Here is a 14,958-nt window from a genome sequence, read left to right as displayed (position 1 = left end):
TCCGCAACAACCCCGCTTTACATATTTCCTTCATTTCGAGACCGGATCTGTGATTTTTGACGTCCTTTCGGATTTGATACCACCCTGTTTTGATTATCTTATCTTGATTGTCATTGTTATATGACAATCGATATCTTTTGCTTTCTTTCCTTTGCTTTTCTTAAATTACCCTGTATATTTTTTGGCATATTCTATCCACTCGTCATGTCCTATCGTTTTCTATTTTACATATTAATAGTGAAGCTGTCACTCGCTCGCTCGCTTCCTTTGGAGGTGTTCCCTTATACTATACATATTACTCTTTTTCTTCTGGGCCGTCAAGTCAACTATGAAAGGTTGACACCGAAAATGATTGCTTTTTTAATTCAAAATTAGATGATCTTTTCACCATCGAATATATCACCCCAGTCCCAGCTCCTTTTCACACCACTATCCCACCTATTCCAGCTTTCAATAACCATCTCCCTAAACCTCTTTGATATACCCGACCGCTCAGCTTTACCAAATACACCCCTGACAAACTCTCTATCCTCCTGTCGAATACTTGCTATACCAAGGCAAAAAGCAGGAATAAGCAGGAATGGGAAGAACTCGGCATCAGAGATATTCTCTGCGTTAACAAGACCAGTATATACAGTAGTTTGAACCTTTTCATCTTTCATTCCCTCCGGGTGAACGACGAGATATAGCCACACAAACAGTGCCGATACACACGATGCATGTAAGGAAAAATAGTCTGATGAATCGAGGGTCTCTGGGGGTTCCAAGTGCTCCAGATCATCCCATATTGTGAGGGCTTGAGAGATTGACTCGGGGTCCAAGCTTCCGGTCTCGCGGGCGAGGGTATGTAGAGAGTATACTCGCTCCATGATGTCTAGGTGGCCATCTTCGATGCCAAATGAGGGAGCTGTTTCGATGGTTGATTGTCCTGTTGTTGGATTTATGTCCCATGGGGTATCCGAGCGGCTCTGTGAGGTGTTCGCATGTTTGTCTAACAGGAGGATTATTTTTTCGGTGAAGGAAGTAAGAAGAGAGTAGTTCTTGAGTGGGAAAGAAGACATATTCGAACGGGGAAATTGGTATCAGATATCTATACAAGATCTGATGGGCCAGCTGCAAGCAGATTCAACAGCCGACAACGAAATGGAAAGAAAGAAATAGAAAAAGCCAATGGTCACCCATGGTTCTTGAGGTTCTTTCAGCAAGATTTCTATCTTCTTTTATAGCCCTCGATGGGAAAAATATCCCTCGGCTTCAAGGAATCTTTTTGTCAAAGTGTTTACTAGTATGCTCCAGACCCGGTCTGTAGCTTGTCAGTACAGCGTCCAATTCGGCAATCAAATCGACCGTTCTTTGCATCCTTGCATTTCAAGCCTGGTTATGCCCCACAAGAACCATCAAAGATGAGTAAAATAGTCTTGTGGGGGAGTGCCGAGCCAACTCTTGACGTACGAGATGTCCTCCACGGAGGCTTTGCGTGGATCCAAGCGTGAGAGCGCAGATACTTCCTGTCCATTGACCTTGTAGAACGCAGGATACTTTCGTGACTGATCCAACTTTGGGCCTAACTAATTCGGTAGAATTTCGAGGACAACAGGTCTGCTCAAGCTTTATATCGTTTGCCGCGCTATGCGCGAGGCCGGGGCTCTAGATGTCATGGTGGATGTATAAACTGTGGCCCTAGCACAGATGCAGGTAAAGAATGGAGTTGAGGAGCTTTGGCTGCTGCCACCTACCCTAGATCATCACAGGCCAGACGATTTACTTCCAATAGTAAGTTTGTAATTGTCGAAGCGGATGGATCTCGCTCGTTTCCCCGGCCGTGCGGGCTGCTTGAAATTATTACCTTCTCCTCTTTGCCGAAGTTTATGTGTGGAGCCGTTGGGGTAGGTTGGTTCCACCGCAGGCCTCGGAGGCTCCAGCCGAGTCTATGCAAATCATTCTCCTCCTTTTGGCGAGACTAGCTCGATGGTTGGGGCGTACAGGGGTACCTAAGGGCAGCTTGAAAAACTGGGCTAGGGAGATGTGAACGTGGTATCGGGGCACGAGACCATAGGAACGATGGAGGCTTTGCCGCAGTGCAAGGTACAACCGGATCAACTGTGAATTAACTGTTTACAGAAAGAAAAGGAGAAAGAGAATTTGACTATGGCGTACTTGGACAATGTAATTGGAGCACTTTCTATCCCGTAGGCAGGGCTGGATGTTACCATATAATGTCCATGCGAGATTAGCTTGAGTGCCCATTCTTGCTTTAACTACAGCGCAGGGCCGAAAGAAGAATTAGTTGCCATGATTTCAAAAATGAGTAGAGTTACACTCTCACCAGCTTAAGTTGGTCCTATCAGTTCTGCTATGGTAAAATGAAACCCATTAATGCCACTCTGGGGGCCACGGTGACGCTTGGGATAGGTGTGGTATAAAGGCCGTTGCATCGGAGATTCCCCTGGTGTCCTACTATTCTGGATTTATCGATCTTTGAATTCAAGAAGCTACCAACTATTTACTGATTCTCCGACGAGTCTGCAGGTAACCCGGTTTCTGGTTCTTGAACAAGGAATTACACACAGAGTGGAAACGATGATGGGATATCTATAACTGCGTGGACCAAGAATATTAAAAGATCTTAAATGTAAGAAACCCATCTCATTATTGAATTCTAGCTGCCGTACTAGACTGATCAATCTGTGAACTGAGCATTATCATATGGTGTACACCCTAGAAATTGAATCCTCCGATGCTCCTGTTTCTGCGGGCGAATGAACGGGCTGTTTACAAAAGTGGTCCGAGCGTCACCAATTGACACCTTGCGCGTTGTCCGCATCCGCAGCGAAACCAACTCCATCACCACCACTACTTCAGTCCCTCTCTACCCGCCAATTCGATCCCGTTCGATCAAAGCCTTCGAGCAGAAACCGGGTGCCGTTCCTTCAACATGCGATTCTCCCCCACCACCCTCCTGGTCACCGCGCTGGGGTTGGTTTCTGCCGCGACCGCACACACCATTCAGCTGAAGGCTCACTCACGAGAGTGCTTCCACGAGACTCTGCACCGCGATGATTTGATGACAGTCACCTTCCAGGTTGGCGACCGGGAGTTTGGTGGCAGTGGAAACCTCGAGATTGACTTCTGGGTAAGCCTGCGCGGGGCGTTGACGCTTCCCCTGGTCCGGCGGCTTTTAGCAACGAGCTCTGCTTAGGAAGCAGGAGGGGGAGCCCTGTCGGACAGGGAGACTGATGTCCTTGCCACGAATGAACAAAACTAATAGGATGGTCAATTCTAGGTCGAGGATCCTCTCCGCAACCGCCAATACTTTAAGCAGGCTGTTTCCAACGAAGACTATTCCTTTACCGCACATGCCGACGGCAAATACAACTACTGTTTCAGCAATGAGGGTTGGACCTCGAACTCGAAGGAGGTGTCTTTCAATGTCCACGGTATTGTCTACGTGCCGGAGTCAGAGATGTCGACAGACCCTCTGGAGGTGGAAGGTAAGAGAGCTAATGGACACGGATCTGCAATCAATGACTGAAGGGAGCGATTGAGGCTAATCACCCGAGATATATAGTCCGCAAGTTGTCCGATGCCCTCATGCAGGTTAAGGATGAGCAGTCTTACATCGTGGTTCGTGAACGAGTGCACCGGAATACCGCTGAGAGCACCAACGGTCGGGTGAAGTGGTGGAGTATCTTCCAGTTGGCTGTGGTCATTGGAGAGGGTATTTTCCAGGTTTGGTGGTTGAAGCGCTTCTTCGAGGTGAGTTTCATCAGTCGTACTTAATGGGCTATGCAGCAAAACAGTCGACTAATCCCTACTTGGATACCTAGGTCAAGCGCGTCGTCTAAGCGATTCCCCCTTCTGCCGTCTTTTCTTCGAATAAGCAAAATGAAATGCGATGTTGACAGCGATTCTTGACCTCTAAGTAGACCTCTTAGGGGGACAGATGCTTGACTTTTTGCTTGTGGCCGGCAAAAACGGCACATTCATCCTCATGTTAAATTCATTATACGTCACGTCATGGTGTCATGCATACATCTTTGATAGCCTTTAATATAAATGTACCATCAGTCAATTTTAGATGTCGACGACCGAGGCCATATATGGAACTTGAGCTGTGAAAGCCGCATGACAGAAACCCTGTCGCAAGACCGAGGCGGCGCCAATTCGCAATAGCGAAAAGGATGCACCTGAGAGCGCTGATTTCTATGACCAACAATGCGGGTGGCCATTTTTTTTTCCGACAAGTTAAACATGCCAGGGTCACCCCTTGGAAGTTAGGTTGACTGGAAAAGTACGTCGACCGGACTCGTCAAGGCACAGCCCACCTCGACTCTCAGGATTATATACGTTGCCCCGCTCGCTCTAACCTCGCAAACCCCCTTTGATCCGGCTAAGACATTTGACTCTCTTCTTCCTGTGGTATATGACCGCAATTCTCCTATTCCTATCTAGAGTTATCTTCATCTCCTACATAGATTGAACAGCCGCCCTCAACATACGAGTCGCTGCCCTTGATTAATTCGGGCCTTGGCGCAAAACTGGGCAAACAGAGTTCCAGTCCATATAATGGATGTGAGCGAGACTCCAGACAGCTATAGCAATGATTCTAAGAGCACTTTCGACGACCCGCTCTTTCACCTCTGCTGGCGTCGCCAATCATGTTCGTCATGTCTAGCGGGTGACGTTAGCTGCAGCTGGTGCCCGATAGTAGGTTACATTGTTTACTACGTCTTGGATGCAAATCATTTCACGAGAATTATCTGGATAATTGCATTTGTTTGTTTAAGTCGTGCTTCCTCTTGCTATCTCACGCCCACTATTTCACCTGTTCTGTTTGGTCGATGCTTTTTGCTCCATTACCTTTATTCGTTGCCTTCCAACTAGAGCATCCTATGATTATCCTCTCCCGTTCAATTACGCCAATGCGACTTTCCGCACTCTACACCAAACTTCCAGAAGCTATCATGATTGCTCACCTGCTAACTGCCCCCTTAGTCTGCTGCCTGCGTGCCTAACTCCGCACGCGTTCCCATCCTGTCACCCATAGGCTCTGCCAAAATCTGTCCACTTGGCTCAGAGGAGAGATGGGAGCTCCGAGCACGACCATTTGGGTGTCGTGCTAGCTCTTTGACAGTTCTATCTGTTGTTGTATCAGTTCTGGTCACATTAGCTGTGATTGGGGCCGGATATGGCTTGCTATACCTTGCGAGGAGCGTGCGGCGTCGCTGGAAGGAGATAAATTCTGAGCCCTTGAATGACCAGGAGCAAAGGTGGTCACTGGGTAATCTACCGAATAAGCTGATATTCTCCCTAGCTAGAGTCGTCGGAAGAAGTCGCCAGAGAGATGAACAGGGCCAATTTTTGGCAGAAGATGCAAGAGACAGCGGGGAGACAAGACCTTTGCTAGAGTAGATCAAGAATTACAGGAAGAGCGCCATTTGGCCTACGATATATGTTGGAAATTGAATTTTAAAAGTGTCTCAAGAGTCCTTTGAAGAAGAATTCATTGAAGGAGAGTTTAGCTTTGAAGTTTTGGAGAGATCTCAGAATATCCTTGAGGACCCAAATCGGTATGCCTAATATATGGAAGGATTGAAGCATTGAGATCTTTATTTGATTTACCAGTGAGTATGGGAAATGAGATTGAGTCTGTTCGGCGGAAACACTAGGTGTATGTACATGATGGGGTTGCAAGCAAGCTAGCAGCATCTCTAAATTTGCCCCACTGCGTTACTTTTAGTTCACATTTCCATGTCCATATCTTTAGGGATTGAATCTGTCATATAGGTCAGTGCATGCTTTCGGCAGACATCTCTTAGTTGTACTTACCACCGTGCATATCGGGACGAATCTATCTAGCTTACTGCGAGTGCGTCGCTGGAGAGGTACGCTGGGTGCAGTCAAACGGCTCATCAATCCACCAAGTGTTGTGTTGCGAGTCATAAACGATGGGGTAATTCGTGTTGGGATCACACATCTTGTCGATCTGGGAGGGATTGCCGGAGCTGATAGTGAACCAATACAGGTTGGTGTCATCACGAATCTTCTCGCACTTGTAGAAGTATCCGATCAAGCCTGGGCCAAAGACGTCGCTGCGGAAGTCAACGGCAATCTTCTTGTTGAGATTGATGTTGTCGCAGTCCTCTTTCATACCCTCCACACTGGTCTTATCGCCCGCCTTGGTAGTGTATCCCTTGGCAGTATGGGTTCCATTGGCCGACCAAGTATACATTGGCAAAGAGACCGACTCGGCGATGGACTTGAGGAAGAGGCTGTCAGGTACGGTCATGTTTGCGGCGCAACCAGTGGCGAGAAGGCTCAATGCACCCAAAATGAAAGATGACTTCATTGTGAATTGAGATTGGAGTGTAAAACTCGAGAATGGCGTGGATGTCAATGAGAACGATCTGGCAAAGATTTTCTGGGGTAATCTTGCAGTCTTATAAATTCCCCAGATTGCAGTCCCACTTCATCTCCAGTATCGTGAATTTCTTCAATGGAGTGTAGAAAGAGGCCCTAATTATGATGCAAATAAGCAACAAGGTATGATTGAAGGTTCGTTGGCCCCAAAACGGTCGGATAGCCGCGCTTGTGAGCCCTGGAAACGGAAGGGCCTTCTTTTTGGCAATTGATCGTCACCCGAACTCTCAACCAATTGGTAATAAATTCCGCATGGACTTTCTCCCTTTATTTTTAGAAGTAGGTGGGCTCAAAATTCCCCGGATTTTGATGCATTGGAAGGAATCTCCTTAAGGGGAAATCCAGAAGATGCGACCGTTGAATCTCTAAGGGAAGGCCCTGGGGCGCTATGCAATCATTGCTTCGGCCTCGTACCAAAGATGTGATACTTTGTTTTCAGTGCAAGGATAAAGCCCACGAGGAGAAGATGGATCCAGGGTCCTGAATTCAAAGCTCAGCAATGATGTATGCCACATTTCTAGGCTGGGGAACTCTGAAGATGAAACAATGTAGAATTTTGCCCAAAGTTCTCCCAAGGCAGGGATTCGATTCAAGACAGATCGATAATAGGGGGTGCTGGAGTGAGTAGGAGCTCACCTGTTTACCTATTCTTGAACAGAATCAGGGATGGTCCTATCGGTTGACAGAAGCTCGAAGTCACTTTTGTGACACAGTGACAGAGGTATGAAGTAGGTCAGCAGTGGCTTATGATATAGTCATGTTGGATGCGATTTATGCCGAGCATGACCTTGAAGTCATGTTCGGTATTTGAATGAGTTCCGTCCGGCATGGACCCTGTCGGGCGTCTTCGATACTTTAACGCACAACGCTTGGGTTCCTGCATGGAGAGGAGATGGAGACTTCGGTAGCCTACAGTGATTCGACACAACACAACAGTCTAGATGCAGGGTTGTTTCAGAATGGATAGTAGTCTTAAAAAGCGTGATATTGTCGATTACACTTGAACATATGCCTCAACTTTCAACTCCCTAGGAGGGTAGATACTTAGATGGCCCGAATGTGCGGACTTTCTGGCAGGTGGACGCGAATCTGAGTAACATCCTCTGAGTTTGCCAGCGACTGCTTTGTACTTCGACAAGGAATCGGATTATGTGTCATGGGATCTTTTGTCTCTACAATCCACCTAGACCCGTTTCGTGGAAAGAGAAATCCGAAGTCCCCCGAAATAAGGAGCCGAGCTAAGAAAACGAAACTTCATATCCTTGATTGAGTACACTGACCTATCGATTGATTCAGTACTGTCCGCTAGTGTATGAAGTGACGGAAACTAGTCGGGCCTTTTAGGGGACTGCTCGCGCAAACGCAGCAATTTGAATCCATCGTGAGTGCTTATGACGGACCATGCTCGCCATCAGATGCTCTATTCGGAGAGGCGCAAGCCAAAAACAATGAAAAGTTTAAAATTCTCGTCTTTATGGATTTAGCACCACCGTGGAGGGATAGCAGTAAGAGACATGCGGTTCAAAGAGTTGACGCATTGTTGGCTAGGCTCAGCTTTGACCTCGTCGTTCATTTGACCTGTTTAATTTTCTTTTAATCTGATCATTTCATTTGTCGGTGAATCACTGTCAAAACTGCTACAATAAAGGGATACGAAAAATCTTCAAAGAGCTAAGGCGATCGCCCCCACGATGAGTTTCCCTGTTCGAACCACGGGTCAGTTGTCAGATGAGATGGACGTATCGACCAAATCCAGCTTCACGACCACCTCAACCGCAACCAGTGCTCCGAAGTTCAAATTTTCTTCACGCTGGGGCCAATGACAATTATATCCATTATCACAACCTTGGCCAACGAGATCAAAGCTTTAGTGAACCGCTTGAGATGTTAAAGTTACCCGCATAGAGCTTCTTATCTGTGTCATGTGTCCCAAGGAACCAAAAAGCGGAGACCTCCGACAAACCCTATTTGCCCCCAACGAACTTAGTCTTGCCTCGAGAGCCGTCCGTATAAGTACAAAATGGAGATCTCCGATACTGTATAATCTCTTTTCCCTCTTGATGATAACAAATTGACATGGGTATGAATTCATATCCATCAAGTTGATGGGTTGTTGTCGTATGTCGACAGACATCGGCATCATTCCATGCTCGCGTGATTTGGTTACGAGCCAGTCCGACTATAGTGGCAATGTCTCTTTTACTCAGGGCTTCAGTCTATGATGCTGGACCACAATTGCTAAGAGATGTTTGGGGCATTACATCCGTTGCCATCGTCGTCATAATTTTGAGGGTTATCGCGAAGTTGCGAATCGGGAAATTTGGTGCCGATGATGTCCTCATGGTCTTTGCCTTGGTCAGTTCATCTCTCTTCTCACCGATTGAAATGTAGAAGGCATGGAGAATCTAAGAAAATTTTGCAAGATGAACTGACCTGGATTTAAACCTAGTGCTTAGCAGTGATCGGATCGATCATGATCACCTTGGCCATAAAGCTGGGCTTCGGCCAAGAGTTATCGAGTATCAACACGCCGAATGTCTCCAAAATCATCATGCACGATTATTTGGCTCAAACATTTGGACTTGCAGGCGGAGCTATGGGCCGAATATCCTTCATTGTCTTCATCAATGGCCTTCTTGTGCAGAAGAAATCCCATAGGATTATTCTGTGGATCCTTGTTGGCCTTCAAATTGTCGTCAATTGCACCTTTATCATCATAATATTTGTCCAATGCCCAGGACATACATCCGCCATCTGGGATCTCTCTGGAAAGGCCAAATGCTGGGATCCACATGTACAGGCTTACTACGGTTACTTTCAGGGAGGTAAGGATTATTTCCCATGCATGACTTTGCAGAGAACTGACTAAGGGACGTCACGAATAGCCTTCAATTCTGCCACAGATCTATACCTTGCCGTGTTCTCGACATGTGTATTCTGGAATTTGAATATGAAAGTTCGAGTGAAAGTAGGGCTTGTTGCTCTACTAGGAATGGGAATCTTGTAAGCACTTTGAGAAAACATGACCTCTGCTCACGAATTGATGATTAATTCCAACCAGTGCAATGATCGCATCCATCATCAAAACCGTCCAGAGCCGTGTCCTTGCAACCTCAGACAGCGAACCGACAGTAGCAACAATCCACTACGACCGCTGGCTATTTATTGAAACGTACTTGGTCATTATCACAGCATCGATTCCGTGCATTCGATCTCTCTTGCGACCGATGAATAGTCGAAAGATAAGCAGCAAGGATACGCATGAGCTGAGTTCCCGTTATGCAGTCAGCACCACGCGCTCAAGAACCAGAAGGAGGGATTCCTCCCTTGACGGAAAGAGGATCATCGATGGTTCTGAAGGAGATCTGAGTAATGATGAAGATGTTCATGGGGGATATTGCCATAACACCACGCCACATCTGGGGGAGTCCACAGAATCGGTCATAAATTGTGTGTAGGTTAGTATCACTTTTGGAAATTCATGAGTTCACGATATTACTACTATGGCGACTGGTCAGGTACTCAATCAGTAGTCGAAGCTCAAATTAGATAAATCCCCTGATCGATAACTTGGGTACTGGTACATGGGTATGATAGGATGCTATCACATTTTGCTGACCATGATAATGGATGTCATGAACCATGAACGAAAAGTAACACCGAAACAAACAGTAAGAACTATTTCTAGCTAATTGAATTACGTCTTTGACAACAACTAACTATATGTACCACGTCCCGTTTCTCTGTCTTTTGTGATGACATGCTTGGACTTTTGGAATTCCCAACAGCTCACGGACTGTCACTTCACTCACTCCCATTCGTCCTTATGGACGGCCAATGCGTCTAGCCCCCCTGTCAGTACGGACTACATCTTAGCCCTTTCATGGAGTTGCATCGTCGGCAACAAAGTCATTAGCCGGATGGCATGCTTGTGCACCGCCTGACGACAAGGTTAGAGACTGCGATCATAAGAAGGTCACCAACTGCCGATTTTCGGTGCCTTGGGAGTTGAACATTCCCGCTCCCACGCCGACTCCGATGTGTATCACTGGAGTCGAGGTCCGAGACTTAATGGTGGGCACCAATAATCGAGGCAGATATCGCATAAAGCATAACATGCGGCTTCCAATCGGCTTACCGCCCTACAGAGCGGAGGAAACTGCTCGCTAGGTCCTTCATTGTGTTTGTCATGAGTTGAAAACCAGGAGCCGAGCTAGCTTCTGGCTGAATCGGCAATAGATTTCAATTACCGACGGCGAATGATTGAGCTGGTAACCATGCATGCTGTCGGTAGCTCAATCGACATGAAAAAGCTCACTTCATGAAGATGAAAACCGTCGAGAACAAGCTGACTGAGCAAAGCGTGTCATTTTGTCTGAAGTACGGAGTACTGGCGGAACCTCACAGGACAACTGATAATGCGCGCCCTCCAGACTTTATGTCAGAAGGGGGTCCTGCAAGTGGGCCGACGGACGGACCGAAGGGTCTCAATTTCCATGAATCACAGCACTTTGTCGGCTCTCTTCATGCTTCTTGGCAGCCGAAGAAGCACGGCTAGCCCGTGCAGTCGCTACCGAGCAAAGCCAATTAAAGTTCGTCGTGGCTGGTCCTCATGCCATGCGCGAGCGAAGCAGAAATGCGATTGATTGGACGGAAAAATTTGCTAGAAAAGCGTCCGAACCAATCCCCACTGCGAACCCCGCGGACTCCCCCGCCAAATTTCCCCCATTCGACCCCAGTCGAATGCATTCTCCATCTTGGCCCGCTGCCCTGGACCAGTCAGCGTGGCTGGCGAAAGGAGGAGAAGGGGAAAAGAAGACCAGGGTGGCTTGCAAAGGGATGGTTGCATGGCAGGAGTGCCACCCGATCTTGGACGGTGCTTAGCAGTAGCCGAACAACGGGTTCGGCTTACTAGTTGATTGAGTTAGTCCACTGATACCGTTACAAGGGAGTTTAGTGCTATCCCTCGAATATAAAAGAGTATCCATCCGGGATGCAAAGTATCCTTTTTCCCCGGTTTTTTACCCGGCGTGCTCATTTGTATTCTAAGTCTTCTCCATCTTCCCACGACACCTTGAGAGATATTATTACTCCGCCACCATGGGACAAGTAGGCTTCCTCAAGAACTCCCGGGTGTATGTCCTCACCTCGGTCGCCTACCTGGGCTCCTTGCTGTTTGGTATGTCATTCTATAACCGAGCAATCCAAAGCCAAATCTAACATACTCATCTTGTAGGATATGACACCGGTGTTATGGGCTCAGTCTTGGCCCTGAACAGCTTCAAGATTGATTTCGGCCTCCCACTCGGCAAGAGTGGGTTCGCGTCGGACAAGAACTCTCAAGTGTCTTCAAATGTGGTCAGTCTCTTGACTGCTGGATGTTTCTTCGGTGCCATTGCGGCTGCCTTTATCAATGATCGTCTTGGTCGTAGATACTCGCTCATGATCTTCACCCTGATCTTCATGGTCGGAGCCGCTGTTCAGGTCGGTGCCAAAAATGAGATCGGCATGATCTATGGTGGACGTGTCATTGCTGGTCTCGGCATCGGTGGCATGTCTAGTATCACCCCCCGTCTTCGTCAGTGAGAACGCGCCCGCTCAATACCGTGGCCGTATCGCCGGTCTCTTCCAGGAGTTCCTCGTCATTGGAAGTACATTTGCCTACTGGCTGGGCTACGGAGTCGCCCTGCACATGCCTGCCAACACAAAGCAATGGCGTGTCCCCGTTGCCATTCAGCTTATCCCCGGTGGTCTGATGTTTATTGGCCTGTTCTTCCTCAAGGAGTCTGCTCGCTGGCTGATGAAGCAAGGCCGCCGTGAGGAAGCCATCCATTCATTGGCTTACATCCGGAACGAGTCCGAGGACAGCGAGGAGGTCCAAAAGGAGATTGCTGAGATCTATGCTGCTATCGAGGAGGAGACTGCTCTGACTGAGGGTGTCACCTGGAAGGAGTGCCTGCAGAAGAGCAACCGTTACCGATTCCTCGTGGCCTTCTTTATGATGCTCTGCCAGCAATTCTCTGGAACCAACAGTATTGGATACTACGCGCCTCAGATCTTCCAGTCGGTCGGTATCAGTAGTTCCAACTCCTCCCTGTTCGCCACCGGTATCTACGGAACTGTCAAGGTCATCTCTACCGGTATCTTCCTGGTCATTGGTATTGACCGCTGGGGTCGTAAGCGCAGTCTGATGGGCGGTGCTGCATGGATGGCCGTGATGATGTTCATCATTGGCGCTGTGCTGGCTACTCACCCGCCTGACACCAGCTCTACTGTTGTCTCCCAGGCCTCCATTGCCATGGTGACCATGATCTATCTCTACGTTATTGGTTACTCCTTCTCTTGGGGCCCTACCCCTTGGGTGTACCTCGGCGAGGTATGTTCTATATTCTCCCTTTCTCGACCTTTCCCTTGACAACCTTTGCTAATGCTAAATGTCTCTTTAGATCTTCCCTACTCGCCTTCGCTCATACGGTGTCGGTCTCGGAGCTGCCACTCAATGGCTGTTCAACTTCGTCATTACTGAGATTACTCCTCGTGCCATCCACAGCATTGGCTGGAAGACCTTCATCATGTTCGGCGTCTTCTGCACTGCCAATGGAGTCTTTGTCACTCTCTTCGTGAAAGAAACCAAGGGCCGGACCCTGGAGGACATGGATTTGATCTTCGGTTCCATTACTGAGGAACAGCGTCGTGCGGATGTGGAGAACACTTTGCACAAGAACGAGTTTCAGCATGCAGAGCATGTGGAGGAGACTGCTGATCGCAGATGAGTTTAATACCTCGTCTCTGGTAATGATGGATGTGTAATAATTGTGTACGAACTCAATATGTGCCGATATAGCTAGTCTATTCAATAGCAACATTCCATTTACGATGCCGTGAATGACATTAGATTTGAATATATAATGATGATGTCAATGTGTAAAAGTATCTTTCCGCAGAAAATCACTAAAATTCAACGCCGGGGGTATACTCTCCGATCATATTCGCGGTTGGAATCGTAAGGAGCTAAAAACGTATGAGTCGCACGCACAATAAGAGCGGAACATTGTGGCATGTAGACAGTACACACACCCAAGGTCCTATCCCGGTATTCTCGTTCTCAGTGGATTGAGAATCAAGTGCTAACAGGGAAGATCTCTGGAACCCTGTCTCTGTGCGTGTCTCGACACCCTTTCGCGATGCATCGCTTATGCGCAGAAAAGGTCCAACCCGGAGTAACGGACTTCAAGGTCAATAGAGCAACCTTGCTACCGTGATTGTCTCGTTTTTGACTTTAAGCTCGAGCTGATGGGCGTCAAGGAAGTTGCAGCCGGGATCGAGAGGAGTAAACTCTGGGGATAGTTGTGGGCGCGCGATTGATATGAACAGAGAAAAGAGAACGGTGTCGTAGATATCGTGATTGAAAGTCCCTTGCCAGATTGGTCCCTGATAGTGCAACGTTTGCTTGTTCCTGCCGTGGCTGACTCGTACGGGTTTGACGGACCGATGGACCGCTCAGCTGCCGCAAGGAAAATGATCCATAAACTACTGTTGCGCAAATGGCGAAGCCAACACTAGTCAATTGTCGTGTTGATGCGGTGGGCTGTGCTTCTTGAGTGACCCAGATGACCAGTACCCCGAGAGCATCGAAGATAAACCAAGGCCTGAAAGGCAATCACGAGACAGAAACAGGCGGCGTCTCTAGCCATGACCACTCCACAGGAACCCGGCCCTGGTCCAAGTCGGCCACTTTCTTGAAGACCGCTTCGGTGACATCCAGATCAGTCACTGCACAGCCAACGCACCGATCGACAATCTTCACGTCCACGCTCTCCCCGTTGCGACGAAGTCTGATTTTTAACCCGCAAAGCGGGTTTGCATTGGGATTTGAGCCTGTGGAGGCGGCATCGTACAGAATATGTGATACTGCGCAGATCATATCGGAGTCTGTGTTTGTGTAGCCACAGGATCCGAGGGCCGGGTTGTAGTAAGTCAAGTCACCCTCATAGGGGCCGCCGTTGGCGGTTGGAAGTGGGAGATTTGAATGCCTGGTAGAGTCAGTATCATCTTTGGAATGGTAGAAAAGAGAGATGCTGCGCACTTCTTGCCCACTGTCAAGCCTACTGCCAGACCAATGATCAGTGCGAGGAGTAGAATCCCGGCTCCGATACCAATGATGAGGAATTTGCGCGATCGCTTCTGCGATGTGAACCAAAGTCCAAGACCGCCAGCAGGAAGCCATGTTTTCTTCCTGTTAGACGGTGGGAGCTTGTCATTTGTCAGACTGGTTTGGCCAGAGGCGGAAGCTGCCTCTTCAATCGCTGCAGTGGTAGTCGGCACAGGCTTGCGCTTTGGTATTGTCCCCCACGAGTCTTGCGCAGGCTGTGCGACAGGAGCATTGTTCTCGGAAGTCATGTCTGCAGTATTGAATCTCGTATTCGCATCCTCGACGAGCGTGGGGTGTTGTTGGGTGGGGAAAATCAAGACCCTGAGGGACGAAGCTTTTTTTCAGAGTCCCTTCACTTTTCAGGGGCTACTGGCTCACTTTTTAGC

The 14,958-nt window shown here is 48.1% G+C and overlaps 7 protein-coding genes across 7 annotated transcripts; 4 read left to right on the top strand and 3 right to left on the bottom strand.

The window, feature by feature from the left end:
* Positions 1-371: 371 nt before the first annotated feature.
* Positions 372-1,061, bottom strand: N7458_006446 (uncharacterized protein; the record flags this gene model as incomplete). Its single annotated transcript, XM_056909828.1, has 1 exon — positions 372-1,061. One exon carries the CDS (start codon positions 1,059-1,061, stop codon positions 372-374), a length of 690 nt encoding a protein of 229 aa, XP_056765532.1.
* Positions 1,062-2,935: 1,874 nt separating this feature from the next.
* On the top strand, positions 2,936-3,845 carry N7458_006445 (p24 family protein; the record flags this gene model as incomplete). The annotated part of the gene is made up of 4 exons (XM_056909827.1): positions 2,936-3,133; positions 3,284-3,491; positions 3,569-3,756; positions 3,828-3,845. The coding sequence occupies 4 exons, from the start codon at positions 2,936-2,938 to the stop codon at positions 3,843-3,845; spliced, it is 612 nt and encodes a 203-aa protein (XP_056765531.1).
* A 721-nt stretch (positions 3,846-4,566) lies between these two features.
* Positions 4,567-5,412, top strand: N7458_006444 (uncharacterized protein; the record flags this gene model as incomplete). The annotated part of the gene is made up of 2 exons (XM_056909826.1): positions 4,567-4,776; positions 4,996-5,412. The coding sequence occupies 2 exons, from the start codon at positions 4,567-4,569 to the stop codon at positions 5,410-5,412; spliced, it is 627 nt and encodes a 208-aa protein (XP_056765530.1).
* A 448-nt stretch (positions 5,413-5,860) lies between these two features.
* N7458_006443 (uncharacterized protein) lies at positions 5,861-6,349 on the bottom strand (the record flags this gene model as incomplete). The annotated part of the gene is made up of 1 exon (XM_056909825.1): positions 5,861-6,349. The coding sequence occupies one exon, from the start codon at positions 6,347-6,349 to the stop codon at positions 5,861-5,863; it is 489 nt and encodes a 162-aa protein (XP_056765529.1).
* A 2,261-nt stretch (positions 6,350-8,610) lies between these two features.
* Positions 8,611-9,872, top strand: N7458_006442 (uncharacterized protein; the record flags this gene model as incomplete). Its single annotated transcript, XM_056909824.1, has 4 exons — positions 8,611-8,775; positions 8,870-9,245; positions 9,306-9,423; positions 9,482-9,872. Coding segments are annotated over 4 exons (1,050 nt in total), but the record flags the coding sequence as incomplete, so codon positions are not given.
* Positions 9,873-11,472: 1,600 nt separating this feature from the next.
* Positions 11,473-13,193, top strand: N7458_006441 (sugar porter family MFS transporter; the record flags this gene model as incomplete). Its single annotated transcript, XM_056909823.1, has 4 exons — positions 11,473-11,599; positions 11,657-11,938; positions 11,982-12,796; positions 12,867-13,193. Coding segments are annotated over 4 exons (1,551 nt in total), but the record flags the coding sequence as incomplete, so codon positions are not given.
* Positions 13,194-14,080: 887 nt separating this feature from the next.
* On the bottom strand, positions 14,081-14,820 carry N7458_006440 (RlpA-like double-psi beta-barrel domain-containing protein; the record flags this gene model as incomplete). Its single annotated transcript, XM_056909822.1, has 2 exons — positions 14,081-14,453; positions 14,507-14,820. The coding sequence occupies 2 exons, from the start codon at positions 14,818-14,820 to the stop codon at positions 14,081-14,083; spliced, it is 687 nt and encodes a 228-aa protein (XP_056765526.1).
* Positions 14,821-14,958: the final 138 nt, after the last annotated feature.

Source organism: Penicillium daleae (genome assembly GCF_028827525.1).
Source record: "Penicillium daleae strain IBT 16125 chromosome Unknown utg000006l_segment0_segment0, whole genome shotgun sequence".
NCBI lineage: Eukaryota > Fungi > Ascomycota > Eurotiomycetes > Eurotiales > Aspergillaceae > Penicillium > Penicillium daleae.
This window is presented reverse-complemented; position numbering and strand designations above follow the sequence as displayed.